Here is a 19292-nt window from a genome sequence, read left to right on the forward strand (position 1 = left end):
CCGCCTAACAACTCTATACACGTTTAATTTTTCGAGCTCACAAGCCAACGGAGAGTTGCTAGACTAGCCCTGGCAGCAAATATAATTTGCTGCCGCTAGGGTGCGTCTAGATTTCTAGGCTACAAGCCCATAGCTCAAGCACAGGAACTAAACCATGTAGGAGGCTCAAATTAGACATGCTGGTACATAAATAGGAATGGTATGTAGCAAAACCGTCACATTTGGTCTGGATAATCCTGCATGGTCATAGCTGTCCCTCAAAGTTTTTGTCTGGGCTCTTTTTAGGCCTTCAGAAGACATATTTGTACTCAACATAGACTCTCAATGAACAGAAAATAAATTTCTTCAGGGTCGGGACAGCAGACCTCACAAGTCTGAACAATCATTTTGGATCTCATTTTCAGAGCACCCTAAGACTTTATTACCCTGGAAATCCAAAGTTCTCGTGAAAGAGCAATGGAATTGGTGGCTGGCCAGTAGGTGGCACTCTTCCCTGTGGGCCAAAAGCCACCAAACAAATATCAATCCTAATGCCCTATTGCAGTGACAGGGACACTGTACTGCAGGAGATGTTTTCCTTTGCATGAATGTTAAATTGAGGTCCTGACTCACCATGGTTGTTAAAGATCCCATGGCACTTATCACAAAGAGTAGGTGGTTCCCTGATTTGCTTCATTTATGTACCCATACAAAAAAGCCCACACACATGCACACACACATACACACACATAAAAACACACACACACAAAGACACGTAAACACACTCACACACACTATACACATGCACATGCACACACATGACATGCAAACACAAACACATAAACACACATACATACACACACACATGCACCCACACATACAAACACACCTACATACACAAACACACACACACACCACAAATACACACACAAAAAAAAACACATATACAAAAAAACAACCACACACTCTGCACACTCAATTACAAACACAAAAAACGGAACAAAGTAGGAAATGAACAATTTGACAAACGTGACTTATTTTTGTGGAAAAAAATGTGCTGGACTGGGCAGTGGTCATATTTTGTACCTGCTCTGCGGTACATCTAGTTGTAGTTATGGAAGTGGGCAGGAATGATTTTCTATAACGGTCCTTATTACAGCGAAGTTGAAGCAACCTCCAGGTGAAAACACTCTGTTGTCTGATCGGTAGTTTGTTTAGTGGATGTGAGGTGTTGTCCATAAGGTTAGGGGTCTCAAACTCAAATAAGCTGGAGGCCACTGCTGCCTACGTCATCTGATTGGAGGGCCGCAGTGTTCAAGAATAATACAAAAAAGGATGGATATTTCTGAAAAATGCAGTTTTTTCATTTCAAATACTGTATAACACAAAACTGCAAACAGAGGTGCAAGTCTTTTTGATCTCTTTTTAGCAGTGATGGGCAGTAGCGTCGCTACTTGTAGTGATGCTACTAGCTTAACTACATTTGTCAGTAGCTTGGCAGTAATGTCGCTATTTACAAAACCAAGTAACTTTTCAGTAGCTAAGCTCTTTTATTGATCAAGTAGCGCAGTAGCGTCTCGAAAACTAATTTATCATGGACATTTCTGACATTTCACACATAACAGCGTTTCCCTGCAGCCATCAAACACATAAATTAAAAAAACAGGATGTTTCTGTGACCACGACAACACGCCGGGTACAAGCACATGCGTAGACCTACAGACTAATGTTCACGGTGACGACACACCATAGACAGTAAACGACACACACATACAGACACTGGAGGGAAAAGACAGAATGGCAGAGAGCCCAAGATCCGTTGAAGAGCATGAACATGTTACACCGTGGCCATACCTTCAAAAGTACGTCACTTTAGTCACGACCGAGAATGAAACATTCCAATTTCCTTCGAGTGCAACAACGAAAGACATAGAGCATCATGTGGACAAAACATAGAACATATTAACCTCCGTTGCTCAGCCAAATACTGACTGTTACGTCCTTTTATCACAGAGTTACAGGCGATGCGATGGTCAAAAGTAAACTTCATCAGCGGTTTATTTATTTATTGTAGGCCTATTATTAAAGAGTGTTTTTCATCTGAAGGTTTAACATGCACTAGACTAGGCATATGTGCTCTCCCCAATCTATGCACAGACTAGGCATAAGTGCTCTCCCCAATTCCAGACTTTCACATTGCATGTCTGTTTGTAATGGATGCAAAATAGCCAGCTATGGTGCGAGTTTTGTTTATGCCCAGTCTATGACACAGGTCGGTGAATACTCGTGACTCAAAGTTTCACCCCTGGTCACTGTGTATGGTTTGGGGCGGCCCAAACCGGCAGATCATGCCTTCCAGTAGGGCTTCAGCCACTGTCTCTGCCTCCTGGTCAGGGAGGGCATAAGCCTCAGGCACCTTGGTGAAGTAGTCCATGACTGACAGCACATACCTGTTCCCCGCTGTCAGTGACCGGGAGTGGACCGACTATGTCCACCCCGACTCTTTCCATGGGTGCGCCGACTGGAAACTGTTGGAGCTGTGCATGGGACTGTTTGAAGGGGCCCTTCTTTGCCGTGCAGCTGTCACACCTCCTGCAGAAGTCCCTCCTGAACTGCCCCCAGTAGAAGCTCTGACGTAGGCGACGGAGAGTTTCGGTGACCCCGAAGTGACCGGCCCCCGTGGCCCCATGTACTGCCCTCAGCACGGTCGGTCTCTCTGCTCTGGGGACCACCAACTGCCACCTCAGCTCTCCTGGCGCTGGATCCTTCCAGGCCTGCTGTAGCACCCCATCGGTGAGCCGCAGGGCCTGGAACTTTGCCCACAGCCCTTTTGTCGCTGTGGAGAGTGGTGCCACCTCCTCCCAAGGTGGCCGCGTCTGCATCTCCACCCACTGGAGCACTGGCTGTATGTCCATGTGGGCCTCCTGCTGTTGTCTCCAACACAGTTTGCCTGGGGAGCACATCGGGCCGCACTAATGTCACTGTAGAGCCGGTGTCAACCAGCGCCACACACGTTACTCCCTCCACAGTGACTGGAATGTGGCATAGGTCCCCAATTGAAGTCCGGCCCATTACTGCAACCGCCATCGGGCCAGCCGTGCCTGAGGGTGTATGTGGGGGCCTGTGGTTCGTGCTCCACGTTGCACCCTCTATGCAGACCCAGGGTCGTTTCCCTGGTGTCTGGGTGCTTTTGGGCATGAGCGTTCCAGGTGACCGGGTTTCCCACATCCCCAGCACAGTCTAGTAGTGTGGTGTGAGTGCCCAGGGAGGCTGCCCGCACCAGCTCAGTCAGCTCCGCTGCCCATGTTGGTGTTTGCGGAACCTCCACTGCTGCTCTTACATGAGGCCTGTTGTGTTCCTGTGTGGGCATCATGGTGTAGGTGCGGGCTTTCTCTCTCTCTGACGCCCTCTCCAACGCCTCATGCAGGGACCGTGGGTGTGTCAGCTGCACCTCCACACGCAGTTCGGGTGGGGAGAGGGCTTGCATGAACCGGTCACGGGTTAACTCGCTTTGTACCACCGGGGGCATGCTGCTATATGCTCTGCGGGTAAGGCTCTCAATGTCATTGGCTAATTGTCGTAGCGGCTCACCATGTCTTCTGTATCTGTTATTTAGTTCATTGTGGAGGAGCTCTGCTCCTGTAAAGTTCCCGAACCGTCGCTGGAGAGCCCCCACCAGTGCACTGTAGCTCTCTCTGTCATCCACACCTAAGAGCAGCAAGCATGCTAAAGCCTCGTCCGTAAGGCACATCGCCAATTGTAACGCTTTAGCCTCTTGCGACCAGTTCTGTGACTTAGCAAGCAGTTCGAATTGCGCATGAAAAGCTTCCCAGCTCACCTTCCCATTGTACTTTGGAGTTTTCACGGAGCTAGCTGCTACCGCTGATGTTGTGGACCGGGCGCTGCCATCTTTGTTTACATCTGAGCTTCCCGCCCCGGAGGTGACGTTGGTGTCTGCGCCCCCCTCCAACTTTGGCTTGCTAGTAGCAAAGCGTGCAGGCCCTCGTCCATCAAAGCCAGCCTCGGAGGCCATCGCTTCCATCGTGCCCCGAAGGTGACCTCTGCTGTCTTCCAGCCGTCGCAGCTCCCTTTTTAGGTTACCAAACATCCACTCCTGGCTCCGTCTCCATCGCTCATCTCCCCAGACATTTTCTCTCCACTCGCGGCATGGTCTTGCTAACCCAACCTAACTACTAAACTAAACTGGTCACTAACTAATAGTGCAGGGTGCACCCTCGGTCTTCGCTAATCACTTTTCCGATATTTTTTTCTTCTGACACCAGTGTTGCATCCGACCGAAAGCCAGAGTTCGGTTAACGAGTTTATTAACACAAAGCACAAATGCATAGAACACAGCGGGCCGTGTCAGGCCCAGAACCGAAAGAGACTGAACTTCCTCAGCCCAATCCCTATATCCCCATTGGGTCCGCCCCTTCTCACCAGGCTGCCAATCATCAGCATGCCCAGGGTTATACGTAGCTGATTGACAGCCAGTCGCTACAACATGTTGGGACCTGACATTCTTTCAGAGAGCAGTTAAAGATGTCGGTAAAGACCATAGACAGCTCATCGGCACACCAGGTCAGGGCCAGCTGCTTTGTAACGTCCCGGCTCGAGGACGAGACAAAAACAAGGGCACATGCCACACCGCAGATAAGATTAACAATAATTTATTTAGAGCTTTTAACCTAACAAACCCAAATAATTAGAAAAACCCTGAATATGTCAGTGGTGTAGGCAATGTATGGATGCACTGAGTAAATGTAGTGGTGCTAAATAAATTAAAACCAAGACTCAGGTCTGCTACCGCCACCAACAACCCTACGCCCGCTCTCTAACCCACAATGCATCAGGGTGCCTTTTAAAGACACCCTGGACACCAGGTGTCCTAACATTTCAGATGAGCAGGCCAAGCTGACGAGGACGCCATGTACTCGTCACACTGCTGTTCTGTCTTTTCAACAGATTCCTGACCTTATGTTCTTCCGTCAAAAATGGTGGGTCGAGGAGAGTGGCATCGTAGGGGAGGTTGGAGCTGTCTGTGGACTTACAGTATAATCGAATCTGCAGTAGAATTCATTGAGTTTGTCAGGGAGCAGGGGGTCATCATCTAGAACTGCGTTGCTAGATTTGTAATTGGTGATCTGCTGTAGGCTTTTCCAAACACCCTTGCTGTCATGAGCATTGAGTTTGGTTTCTAGCTTGGCCCTGTAGTTGGCTTTGGCCTTTTTAACTGCTTGTTCAAAAGTATATTTAGCTATAGTGTATTGACATCACATACATCACCACTCTGAAATGCTTTCTTTCTTTCAGTACAGTGATTTGATCTCCTTACTGAACCATGGTTTATTGTTGTTGTACACTGTCACAGACTTGGAGGGTATGCATACACTTTCAGTAAAGTTAATATATATAAGGTTACAACATCACAGTATTCATGTAAATTGGTGTGCTCATCTTTAAAAACAGACCAATCAGTAGTGTAAAAACAATCTTTTAATTCATCTTGTGCTTGACTAGACCATTGTTTTACAGTTATTTTGGTTGGTTTGATGGTTTTCAGTCTTTGTTAGTAACGTGGTATTAGAAAGATGGTATTGTGATCCGACTGACCCAGAGGGGCCCATGCCACAGAATGATATGCATTAGAAATGACACAGTAGCACTGGTCAAGCGTCTTTTCCCCTCTGGTAGCAATGTGTATCTGTTGTTTAAATCTAGGAAGTGATTTTCTAAAGTTAACGTGGTTAAAATGGTCAAGGATTAAAACCACAGAGTCCGGGTTTGAGTTCTCCACTTCGGTAATCAGTGCCGCCAGTTGACTACAGGCTTCCTTTGCTCCAGCCTTGGGCGGGATGTAAACAGCAGCCAGTATAACAGAGGAAAAGTCCAGCGGTAGGTAAAAAGGTCTACATTTAATAATTAGACATTCCAGCTCTGGTGAGCAGTGCCGAGAAAGTACAGATGAGTTCGTAGCCCAGCGTTGATTAATGTAAAAACAGACACCCCCACCTGACTTTTTCCGTGAGTCCTGTTTCGATGGGTCGGCTTGATACAGAGAAAAGCCCCGCAGAAGAAGGCCCTCGTCCGGGGTGTTGTCCTCCAGCCAAGTCTCGGTTAGGCAGATCATTGAGCAGTCGGCATCGTCCCCCTTAGATCGTACGAGCGTTGCCAGCTCATCCTGTTTATTAGCCAGGGAGCGGACATTTGACAGAATCATGCTGGGGAGCGGGGAGCAATGGATTATCCTTCTTACTCGAACCAAGACGCCCGCGCATTTGCCTCTCTTCCTTGGAGGCCGCATATGCCGGTAAACGTTGGCAGGTTTGTCGATGCTACTGCTCGCATCTGCAGCCACGTCCTTCCAGTGATCAGGAACCGAAAAGTCGGGTATAACATGGTAGTCTCGAATAAATAAAAGTTCATGCCTGTCATACTTGATCAGGCTGACAGAGTTTTTGGCTAGACATGAAAGTACGAAACACACACAAATGCAGAGCCACACCGAGTCGCCATAGGACGGCGCCATTATTCTTTGTCAAAGTCCAGTCCATCTCTGCCAGTGAGCTGTTCGGCTATGCGACCCATTTTCCAAGTCTGCCTTGGCATACATATTGTCCTCTCCGATCAGCATCACCTGTCTTCAGTAAAGTGGGCATTGTCGTTGGAGTGTCGATCTCAGGTCCTTTAGGTAATCATTCTTCCAGTACTTCCAAAAACTGTTCAAGAGTCTCTCTCGGTATCTCTATTTTCAACCTCTCTCTGTTCAGACTAGTTGTCTGTGACTTATGAATCGAAGCCTTGGGTGGCAAAGAAGTCAATCTTTTTCCCACCAAAGCGGGAATTAAGGGCTGAGGGTCATTAACATCATTGTACATAAGACAGGGGCCTAGAATTGAGCACGGCCTCTACTTCAGCATTGTGTACATACTGTAAGACAGGGGCCTACAATTGAGCACGGCCTCTACTTCAGCATTGTGTACATACTGTAACGTCGGCGCATAAAGACTGTGTTAGCGTTCTCCAGCGAAAGGCATGCTGGGACACGAGGGTGAACATTTGGGGGGTTTATGTCGTTATTCTCCTAAGTTATAAGTGTAATGTTAGCGTCTTTATTGTGACATGTTTCCCTTTTAGTTCTCCCTCGTGTGTGATCCTTTTTGTGTGGGAGGCTGCGTCCTCCCCTGTGTGTGTAGTGTGTGTGCGTGCTTGACCTGCCCTGTTTGCATTGTGTTCTGTGTCTTGGTCTATCTGTGTCCCGGCTCTCGTTCCCAGTGAATGTGTGCGTGCTTGACCTGCCCTGTTTGCATTGTGTTCTGTATCTTGGTCGGTCTGTGTCCCGGCTCTCGTTCCCAGTGAATAAACCTTTTGATTGGACAACTGTGTGGTTAGCTATTAAATCGTTACATTGGTGTCAGAAGCGACTTTCGAACATGGCCTCCACTCAGCGGGAGCAGCTGGGAGCGGGAGACCTCATCACTGGGTGGAGGCCCACGCAAGAGGATGCAGAGAGAGCCCTTGTAAGGGCTACTAAAAAGCTCGGGGCCTTCTATCGCTACTGCCGACGGAGGAGAGGAGCTTTCGGTTGGAGCTGCCTGCGGCCATGGGAGAAGTTCTTGCCGGAAGGGGAGCCTGAAGAAGCGTTCGCGGAGAGGACGGCGATGGCCTGGGCGCTGACTCCACGGCGAGCCGCGACGCGTGAGCAGAGAGGGAGTGCGGCGAGGAAGAGGTTCCTAGACGATGGACGGTTGGCGGAGCCGCTGAGGGCAGCGAACTCACGACGGTGGGGCAGCTTCGACGGAAGGGCCCTCTAGTGTGTGACTGTTTTGGTGTGTGCTTTAACTTTTGGGTGCGTGTGAGGGGCACCGTGCAGTGCTAGGCGCTAGTTCTAGTTGGCCTGTTGGCTGGCGCCTTTTAAAAAAGAAAAAAGTTCGTTGTGTGGAGTTCGATAGCACGACCATCTCGGGGGTCGTGCCTTCGCCGAGGCCGCGAAGGAGTGGAACGGGCCGGGAACAGAGCAGTACGGCTCTGCGAGATGGCAACACGAGGAGGGACGCCGAAGACGGTAGCTGCAGCGGGAGAGCTCAGCGCGGTCCGGTTGCTGTGGAGTCGGTGCCTGTCTGTCCCGGTCGGCGACTCGACGGAGCGGAGTGGCGTTGGTGCAGCTTCATCTGGCCCCCCTCGAACCCCGGTGCTTGGTACAGTGTCGACGGTTGTAAGGCCACCTAGGGCCCCGTCTGGAGAGGAGGAGTGCCGTGGTGACACGCCGCGGAAAGTGCAGCCTGAGGGCGGCTGCTGAGAGGGAGCTGGTGACGAGCGGGTCGGCCACGTGGCTGCTAGCACGCCCGAACTGGATTGCTAGCAGCGTGGCGCCCCGTTGAGTGAGCTCCTGCGGCGCGTGCACCCCACGTGAGTTGGCGGAACTGTCGCACTGAACTGAGTGGCGGGCGACGCGCGCCGACGTTAGCATGTGGCTACCTCGTGGGCATTGCCGAGGACGGCAATGGCTTGTTGGGGGAGCTGTGTAACGTCGGCGCATAAAGACTGTGTTAGCGTTCTCCAGCGAAAGGCATGCTGGGACACGAGGGTGAACATTTGGGGGGTTTATGTCGTTATTCTCCTAAGTTATAAGTGTAATGTTAGCGTCTTTATTGTGACATGTTTCCCTTTTAGTTCTCCCTCGTGTGTGATCCTTTTTGTGTGGGAGGCTGCGTCCTCCCCTGTGTGTGTAGTGTGTGTGCGTGCTTGACCTGCCCTGTTTGCATTGTGTTCTGTGTCTTGGTCTATCTGTGTCCCGGCTCTCGTTCCCAGTGAATGTGTGCGTGCTTGACCTGCCCTGTTTGCATTGTGTTCTGTGTCTTGGTCTATCTGTGTCCCGGCTCTCGTTCCCAGTGAATAAACCTTTTGATTGGACAACTGTGTGGTTCGCTATCAAATCGTTACAATACTGTAAGACAGGGGCCTAGAATTGAGCACGGCTTCTACCAGTGTTGGGAGTAACGGCGTTTAAGTATAACGACGTTACTAACGGCGTTAATTTGTCAATAACGGCGTAATCTAATTAATTACTTTTTACAACGTTACAACGCCGTTAACGTTACTGGACGTTAAATGCGGTGCGTTACTTACTTTGCATTGATTGAATAAACTGTGTAATCCGAACGCACCCCTGGCTCACAGCTAGTGAGGAGGTGGGTTAATAACGACGTAAGCGATTAGGATTGGCTAAGGCAGAGTCATGTTTCATGATAGCCATTCAGAGCCAGTGTTTTTACACACTTGCCAGCACACGCGCCACACACACGCAACAGCTAAAGTAGAGATTCGATGAAACAGCAGAGGTCAGGAGCAATCCGATGAAAAGTTGGCATTTTCAAGGTGGAGATATAAGCACTACTTCAAATTCATTGTGGTCAAAGGCAAGAACGTGCATTTAATGTGTACATTATGTCCAGGAGCGAAGACTTTGTCGACATCCGTGGTAAGCAACTCTAATTTAATGAGGCATCTCACACACGCTAGTGGCCAAAAACACCGATAGCCCCCCTCCACCAGAGATGATAGCTCGCCATCCACTAGCAAAGAAGGACTCGGAGCAATGTCCTCCAAGCAGCAAAAGCTAGATCTTTCTGCCTCACAACAAAAACCTATGACACAGGCTGAAGTCAACCGTAGGTCTGTCGATGTACAATTTCCCCTTGGGGATCAATAAAGTATCTATCTATCTATCTATCTATCTATCTATCTAATAAATATCGAAAGTTATGTAGCCTACAAACACCTGTCTGTTCTACTAATTTCAACTAGCTTTTCAAAACTGCTCAAAAAATCCAAATTCTTTGACATATAGCAACTTTTTTTTTAACAGTAACGCAAATAGTTACTTTCCCTGGTAACGAGTTACTCTTATCATAGAGTAATTCAGTTACTAAAACTCAGTTACTTTTTGGAACAAGTAGTGAGTAACTATAACTAATTACTTTTTTAAAGTAACGTTCCCAACACTGGCCTCTACTTCAGCATTGTGTACATACTGTAAGAGAGGGGCCTACAATTGAGCACGGCCTCTACTTCAGGAAGTGTGGTGCTCAACTCCTCAAAATTCAGTGATTCAAACACTCCTTTACTGATCTCACAAGTCTAGCAATCAATGAGATTAAGATAATGTACTGTATTGTTGATTACCTGACAGAAAGACCACAGATTGTACAGATGGGAGGATGTGTGTCCGAGCAGGTGGTCAGCAGCATAGGAGCACAGCAGGGGACTGTACTCTCTCCTTTCCTCCTCACATTATACACCTCAGACTTTCAGTACAACTCTGCAACCTGTCATCTGCAGAAATACTCTAATGACTCTGCAGTTGTGGGGTGTGTGAAGGATGGGGAGGAGACTGGTGAACATGTGGCGTGGTGTGGTAACAACCACCTACTCTTAAAGAGTGACCAAGATAAAGGAGATGGTAGTGGACTTTAGGAGGGCTAGGACTGTCTCCATTATGAAGAAAGAGGTGGAGGTAGTGGCAAACTACAAATATCTGGGTGTACATCTGGATAACAAACTGGACTGGAAGTGCAACACTGAGGCTGTGTACAGGAAGGGACAGAGCAGACTTCTTGAGGAAGCTTAGGTCTTTTAATGTGTGCCGCAGGAAGTTGAACATGTTTTAGCAGTCTGCTGTTTCTACCATTTTCTTTACAGCCATCTGTTGGGGCACCAGTATCAGAGCAAACTAGATGTACCGCAGAGCGGTACAAAATATGACCGCCGCCCAGTCCAGCACATGTTTTCCACAAAAATAAGTCACGCTGAAAGGCATATATGTCTCACTGTCTCACTGAATTGCATTATGCACACTCAATTCTCACTGGTATCTGCTAGCTTTCACATGTAAAATACATTTTATACAACCCCACCCCCATCTTGCCTGTTCATAATTCTGAGAAATTCTTGAATTGTGTGCATGTGTGCGTGTACATGTTTATGTTTATGTGTGTGTGGGTGGGTGTGCGTGCATGTGCTTGTGTGTTTGCCTGTGTATGTGCCTGTGTATGCATGCATATATATGTCTACTGTGTGACTATGTGTCATACGTATGATTACTGTGAATGTATGTGTGTGCGTGTGTATCTGTTTATGCACAAGTGTGGATATGGAATGGGTTAACATGACCCCTGGAGGCAAACATACGCAAAAATTGGTCATCCTAGCCCCTACAGTTCTCAAGATATTCACAGAAAACTCTGTTGGTGTACGGTCACTAAATGTAGACATAAAATAATGTATTGTATGGTCCCCCATGAACGAAAGTCCACGAAACTTGGCATGCATTTGGAGGTTGTCATAATGGTCCTACACTTTCAATTTCGTGCAGTTTTGACCATGTCAGCCAGAGATATTGTGATTAAAACACCTAATTTTTTGCTGTTTAATTTTTAACTAGGTGGCGCTATACATGAAATAAGTGGTAATGGGATGGGTTGACATGGCCCCTTAAGACCAACATACAAAAAAGAATGTGGTCCTCCTAGGCCCTACGGTTCTCGAGATATTCACAGAAAACTGTGTCCGGCCACCTACAGGCCAGTTGGTGTACAGTAACATGAATTAATTTATTGTATGGCCAACCATGAACGGAATTCCACGTAACTTGGCGTGCATTCAGAAGGTGTCATAATGATCCTGTACTTCCAATTTTGTGCAGTTTTGACCATGTTAGGTCACAGATACCTGCGATTACAACACCTCATTTTTACTTTTTTGTTTTTAACTAGGTGGCGCTATACATGAAATGAGTGGTTATGGAATGGGTTGACATGGCCCCTTAAGATCAACATACGAAAAAAAGGTGGTCCTCCTAAACCCTACGGTTCTCGAGATATTCACAGAAAACTGTGTCTGCCCTACCCTCCTTTTGGAGGGTCCAGTCCAGCGGGGGGGCTACAGATCAAAAAACGATGGTTCCATGCTATCCATGTGGGGCTACATGCCCACCAAGTTTCGTGTACCCCGGTCTTTCAGTGTCCCAGGAATCCTTGACGGAAATTTGGCCACGCGAAAAAAAAAAAAAAAAATCTGACTAAACCTATAACCTAAACCTATAACACCAAAAAACTCAACAAGTAGATTATAAGAGCTGGCTCTGTGCTTGGAAGTACACTTGAACCCCTAGAGTTGGTTGCTGAGAGAAGGACTCCTACACATATTTATGCCATATTCACATAAAAATAATAATATTTATTGGAGGCCAGATTGTGTACTACCCATAAGTAAGATTTATAATGCTTCAGATGGGATATTTACTCATGTAGACAGACAATCTAATACTTTTAAGTTTTTCCCAATATCATCCATTCTTGAGTGTTTTTACTAAAGTTATCCATGCACCTATGCCTTGAAACAACCTTCTATGGACATATATTGAACGTGTAAAACCCTCAAAATTTAATTTTTAGATGGTTTAATTTTTGACCCTTTAAAAAGAAAGCGCACACCCTGATTGTGAAATTACTAGCAGGATCCTAGAGCACACTGGCAGAGGGCTATGCACAGAGTTGGCCTAGGCTAGCAGGATCCTACTATACACAGAGGGCTATGCACAGAGTTGGCCTAGGCTAGCAGGATCCTACTATACACAGAGGGGTATGCACAGAGTAGGCCTAGGCTAGCAGGATCCAACTAGTTATGCACAGAGTAGGCCTAGGCTAGCAGGATCCTACTATACACAGAGGAGGCCTAGGCTAGCAGGATCCTACTATAAACAGAGGATTATGCACAGAGTAGGCCTAGGCTAGCAGGATCCTAGTGCGTTATTAGTTATTTATCGTTTAATGATGCAGGCTAAAGATCTAGCTATGTGATGAACATCAGGTTTCATTTCATTCCAACTTCACAATAGGCATGGAGAATACCCTGATTAACACCAGGGCACGTCTCAAATCTCAAATGCTAACAGGTTTGCCTGGGTTCTCCCAGGCTACGTGGAGGATGCTCTGATGAAGAATTTGCTGTCAACATCATTACCACAGCCAGGTTGAAATTGTTACTATTGAACTATTGAAAAAATGAACTTCAAGATGGTCACATTATTGCATTTAAAGGATCACTTCAAATGTGCTTAAAAGTAACAAGTACTTCATACTCATATTTCAAATGTAGTGGAGTAAAAGTCACAAGTTTCCAAAAATATTAATACTCAAGTAAAGTACAGATACACAGAAATCATACTTAAGTACAGTAATCAAGTAAATGTCCTTAGTTACTGTCCACCCCTGGAGCTAACGCACATACATGTATCCCGAATGTGTCTGACTGGGTTCCCAACAAAGCTCTTCAGGCTTTATGACACATTAATGATACATGACTGCTTATTATGACCGCCGCTAGCGAAGCTAGCGAAGCGGTCATATAGGGATTGTCAAAGTTTTTTTTTTTTTTTTTTTTTTTTTTTTTTCCCGTCATCTACTTCCTGAAATTTTGGTCAACGATACCCGGGGCACCGAAACACCAGGGCACATGAAATTTGGTGGGTATGTAGCCCCACTAGACTTTTACGGAAAAATTTCGTTTGGTCCCCGGGGGCCACTCCCCCTCCGCGCTGGGCCCCCCGAAACCCAAAAAATGCAGTTTTTCCTCAATAACTACCTGAACCGTGGCACCGAGGATGAAGAAATTTTTATGGTATGTTGGTCTCAAGGGCCCACATCAACTTAGCCCATAATCACTCATTTGTGATTTGCACCCCCCCGGTAAAAAATGAAAATGCAATATCATTCTGCTTTAATCGCCCCTCTCTTCAGTAAAGACGTTCAGAACTGCACCAAATTTTATGTGTATGATTAACCTGACATTCTCTGGGGGTATGCCAAGTTTCGTAGAATTTCATCCATGGGGGGGTCTAAAAAATTAAGTTATGTGTACATTTAGTGACTCTACACTCATTGGCCTGTAGATGGTGGTGCACACATATACACATGCACACACACACACAGGCACCCACATACTATCGGTATTAGAACGGCCGATATATAATTACAAATTCAGTAGGATTAAAAGAAAGCCAAAATAAATATTCATCATCATCATCATGGCTGCATTTCCAGTATTGGCGATAAGTAGTCGTTTGTCCACTAGATGGCGCATCGTTGCAGTGAGACGTAATTTTGTTGGAAGTTAATCTTAAATGGGTTGGAAAGACACTATGCTTCCTACAAGGACAAGACTGTAGGCTACAGTAGTTTACCGCAGAGAACGTCTAAGGGTAGGATGATTTCTGCATGACATGTAATTCCCATTTCCTCTTGAAGCCGAAATAAATCTGAGAATGTTTATCGGACATGCTTGTTTTTTACTGCAGGTAGGCTACGTTAATCCTATCAATAGCAGAACGTAGGTAAAATAATGTTACCGTTAGCATGGTTGAGTGATGGAGGCCAATTTGATTATTGATGTATTTGTAGAAAACCATAAATGCGTTTATAAGCTACCAAGCAAATCGATAACAGCACTAATTGTATCTTTCGACTGTCATCTCATTTGCTTATGACCATAACCTAGGCTACTAACAGGAGCTAAGTGAGTTAGCCACAACACGTTCGCTACGTGATGGTTTTTTAATGGAAAATATATAGGCTACCTGAAAGATAACCTGTCTATGATCCCGTGATGATCTACAATCTCCATTTAAACCAGATGTTTTAGAGCGCACGTTGAGATGTATTCAGGGCAGGGCTGTACCTACACATATTTGTTGCACGTGCTACAAAAATCATTCTTTGCGATGAATGATTTAGTACCAACGTTACAAGGGTCAGATACAGTTTTGCCTATGGCTATTCCGTGAGACTGAGGCGCTTTTTGTTTGTTCGAAGTGCGTGTTTAGGGTGTGAGAGGGGAGTCGATGTGCTTTGATTCCAGCTTGGTAGTTGTAGTCTATGCGATTAAAAAACACGTGTGTGTGAAGTATCCAAACAATGATAACGCTTTCATTATGGCTGCTTTAGCCACAGACCTTGAGCTACTGTACAGTGGGTTGGGTTCCGTTTAGAAGTGTCCACTTCATTCGCCCTTTCCGTGATTCACAGCTACGTGAAATGTATTACTACTGATATGCAAAACTATTAACTTTTTCGCCAAGAGGTGGCAGCTTGATACTGTAAGGTGTAAGCCATTGGTTCCAACGGAGATTTTATTTGGGTCGCCAGCATAGCCTAGCGACAATTTGTGTTGTGTAATAGGCCTAGCATAGGGCCTACCTTATATAGCTTATAGTTTGTTAACAGTCACGGTTTTGTCATAACTCCCTCTATGCATTTTTGCATTTAGAATAGCTCTAAAACCGGGGGGCGAACACGTCGCAGCGGGGGCGCCAGTGCGTGGATATCTCAATCGCAAAATTAAACAATATTTCTATCGGGCGCCTACCATGGACTAGGCTGGGTGAAAATCAAAAGATTGCGTCAAAAGATTGAGCTTAACCATTGACCTCATGGTTGCAAAATGCAAGGGAACATGAATCAGCATATTATTTGCACAAACAATAACGGAGAGTAGCTCTTCAACTTTGCCCGTTAAAATGTGTATGAACAGTCTCGCAACGCATTTCATGAAGGCCCTTTGGACATGTCAGTTATTTGCACCACTGGGAAAAACGGCATTTTGTTTTAGACTACTGGTATTTCATTTGTGCATTGACAATAAAGCTGAATATCATTTGAACTAGATGACTAAACTTATGCATATGTAGAAGAAGAAACATTCACAAAAATCCATGACATGACCTCTCTTCTTGATAGCTGTTGAAAACTGCATGGAACTGACAGGGATTGTTTTGTTTAATAATAAATAAATAAATACATTATGCTGCTACCTTCTGCTTTTCCCAAATACAATGTAGCCTACAGGTGTACCTTTCATCAGTCCAGTTGCAATGGATGGACTGTGATGAACTGCCCTACTTGTGATTGTTTAGAGATTTTAAAGGTTTTATAACAATGTTACAGATTTTTTGGCCCAGAAACAAATCTATTCACCTTTGCAGCGTCAGTAGGCTACTTTGTGTGCGGAATGTGTGCAAACACACATTTCAAACAAGCATACACAAAAGTTTCAAGAGTGGGGAATGGAGTAGAAGATGGAGACAAATTCATTAATATGATTTATTTTCGCGGAATGGATGTGCAGGACTGAGCGGCGGTCATATTTTGTACCGCTACGCGGTACATCTAGTTTCTACACCTGAGGCTCAAAATGACATTAAAAATATCTTGCAAATATGGAAAAGAAAGCCACGTCTTCTCTATGGCGGCCTTACATTGTACGATTTTGGTCTGCAGAAACACGAAAATATGACTTTGAGTTTCGTATGCTATCATTTCAGTTCCTGTTGAAATCTATTGCACGATGGGTAATAATTTAAAGGAATCTAGTTGCAGTCTTGTAAATAGTGACCCTGCAAGATCCCTAGTCATTGCAAAATTATAGTCTCTGACTTAAAACTCTATTACTTGTCTTTAGATGTGAGAGGGTCTGAGACTGTAGTCTTTCAAAAATCTTTTCCAAATCTTTCCAAAGTCTGTCAGTGTAGGGAGGGCTTTACCTGTGGTATGCCTGTCTCACCGGGGTGCAAACAGGAGGGCAGGAGGTGGGACTCATTTAAATGGTCGTGGCGCGCTCCCGTAAGGGAAGCGCTTATTTAGGCAGGGGTGTTTAGGACAATTATTCTTTATTTGTTGTTTTAGGGTATTGCAGCGCATTGGTGATGTCGGAACACGAATGTTATGTGTTGCTATGAGTAGTGTGTGCGCTAATGCAGTTTATGGCTTAAAAGAATGTGTCAAAGGGGCGATTGATTATTCTCTGTGGTTTGGTTGGGACCGATGGCATAAAATGTAATTGAGTGCTTCATTCGGGGTTCGCCTCTGTCGTGAGAGGACGTATGTATGTGTCGATTGTTACTATGGAGGGCCTAGTTATTGCGGGCATTGTCCCATGTTTGTTTTTCGTTTTGATCAGTGTTTTTGTTTAATGTTTTCTGTTTTGTCTGTTGCCTAAACCTGCCGGTATTACGTCAACTTGAGTTGCATTGCCTGAGTCTCACCATCCGCTTGGACACATTACTACAAACAGTATATGCCATTAACAGTGCGTTTTGACATGACATGTATAGTGTGATCTTGTGTGTAGAGCCTGGACAGTTGTGTGTGTTCACTCTAATTCAGGTGGTGATGTGATTCTGGAGAGCCCTGCCCACCCTGTGACTGAAGGAGATCCTTTGACTCAGAATGTCTTTATAATATGTAAAATAAAAATATTCAGGTGGCTCTACAGCATGTGCTAGGCTACAGAGGCGAGTCATAAGCCTGTGGTGTCATGCTTGCCCTATGAGGATGACATAACATTCTCTAAACTCAGTCCCCATGTTGGGCTAAGAACATAAATCTTAATCAGCATCGGCTTAACTCAACCTCACGCCGCCCGCCCTAGCCAAATGATGGCAGCCATTATGGGTTTGCATAAAAACATGACAACATCAACGGTAACAGCAACGCAGATCCAGCACTTACAAGGGATTTTAGTCTGTGTGAATGTGTCTTTACCAAAAACTGGTATTTCACCGATCGCGACCTGCCTTACAGGCTCTTGACAATAATATTTCAGAAAGTCACTGTTATCAAGTTATTAAAACACTGCATTAGTGTGTATTAAGCCAACACAAATAATCTCTAATGGCCCACTGTCATTATTTTAGTGGGGGAGAGGGGCAGTTAAAGTGACTTAAATGAAGACGTGTTCTATTGACACAGGGAGGGTGGGTGTGATAAATACGTAGCATGGGTACAGTACATGCGCTGTTTATCCCGGAACAATAACTCAACCTTCAGTGCTGATTTCTATAAAGACGGATCACTCCTTCAGAGCCAGACTACAGGAGAGATGACCATCCCTGCAGTCTCAAAGTCACACCAGGGCCTCTACAAGTGCAGACACCCAGAGCTGGGAGAGTCACCAGAGAGCCCCGTCATGGTCTTCAGTGAGACACTTTATTCTCCTTTTCCTCTCGTATGACAGAGCCCCATGCATGTTTACTCATAAACTTCTCCTGTATGATTATCCAGCATCTCCCATCTCAGTGTTCAGACTGGTCTGTTTTCTACTGGTGTTCTCTCCATATCTAAAATGTGTGTGTGTGTGTGTGTCCACCAAGGCTCTAACCCTGGATTGCATGTCAGGCCAAGTCTTAGTGTTTCTCCACACAGCTGGCCAGTTGAAGGAGAGTCAGTGACTCTGAGATGTGAGGTTACAGACACCTCCTCCAACTGGACATTCCTCTGGTACAGAGTTGTGGAGTACAGACGGGACTTACCATCTTTTCAGTACAGAGGGGGGGATGCCTCTGCAGAGCTCCTCCCAGACAGCAGCAGAGGAGCTGGAGGCTCCTTCACTCTCAGCCTGGCTGCTCTTCATCACACTGATCTTTATGTGTGTAGAGCAGAGGGAGGAGACCCAGCCTATCAGACAAAATTCAGTGATGTGGTACCTCTCTGGGTTTTAGGTGAGTAATCATTTCTTCAAGATGTTTGTGTATTTCTCTGTGAAACTGTATGTCACAGGTTCAGTAGTCGTGGTTACGTTCACTTACAGTTTACAGCAATTAATTACTTTTTCAATTTTGGCTGTAATGAAGCACTCCCCTGCACCCACACACAGACTCAGGGAAATAGGAGAAAATACAAGTCTTTATTTTACAATTCATTAATACCCATAGATAATATAGTTAAAAAGTCCAATGTCAATTCTTTGGCCCTCCTCTCTCCTAATCCACTGTCGACCGTGAGAGTCCAGTCATTTCCTGTCTACCGCAGGCCTACGCTGGAACACATGACAACACACACACACACCCACACACACACACGCACGCTTCTGTCAAACAGCACAAAGGGAAGTTTAACCCTACACATGAACACCGGCTGGCACTACAGAAATTTGAGGGACTCACAACCCTTTAATACAATAGATCCCCATACCCAAGTAAATATATATTAAGGAGCCCCCGCTAGTTGTACTCCACCTGCTACCCACGTAAGCTTCAGTCGACCAAGCGATAGCCAATGCTCTGCTCGCTACGTTACACTACCCCCTAATCACACACAAGCAAACCCACACTCAAACTACGGATAAATCTAAGCGGAAGGAAAGGGCCACTTAGCTCAATGTGGGGGAAAGCTAGAGGGAGTTAAGTAATTTTGAGATGGAGTGACCGTCGCAGGAAGTGCGTTATAACAAAGGGATACCATACCCTGTGAAAAAAGGTA

The 19292-nt window shown here is 45.8% G+C and overlaps 1 protein-coding gene and 1 long non-coding RNA gene across 2 annotated transcripts in view; both read left to right on the forward strand.

Moving 5' to 3' along the window:
- Positions 1 to 17975, forward strand: part of LOC143110134 (uncharacterized) — a 20332-nt gene extending 2357 nt beyond the window's left edge. The window contains exon 3 of the long non-coding RNA XR_012984071.1: positions 17879 to 17975. This is a non-coding gene — a long non-coding RNA (uncharacterized LOC143110134). The remainder of the gene's footprint in view (positions 1 to 17878) is intronic.
- Positions 17976 to 18097: 122 nt separating this feature from the next.
- LOC143109313 (uncharacterized) overlaps positions 18098 to 19292 on the forward strand; it is a 40453-nt gene continuing 39258 nt past the window's right edge. Inside the window, exon 1 of the mRNA XM_076271966.1 lies at positions 18098 to 18532. Coding sequence (XP_076128081.1) covers positions 18157 to 18532 — 376 coding nt within the window. The 5' untranslated portion in view covers positions 18098 to 18156. The remainder of the gene's footprint in view (positions 18533 to 19292) is intronic.

This window comes from Alosa pseudoharengus, unplaced genomic scaffold (assembly GCF_046254945.1).
Source record: "Alosa pseudoharengus isolate Yale_2024_CS ecotype anadromous, Long Island Sound unplaced genomic scaffold, YU_APseudo_1.1 YU_APseudo_1.1_scf_7, whole genome shotgun sequence".
In the NCBI taxonomy this organism is placed as follows: Eukaryota; Metazoa; Chordata; class Actinopteri; order Clupeiformes; family Clupeidae; genus Alosa; species Alosa pseudoharengus.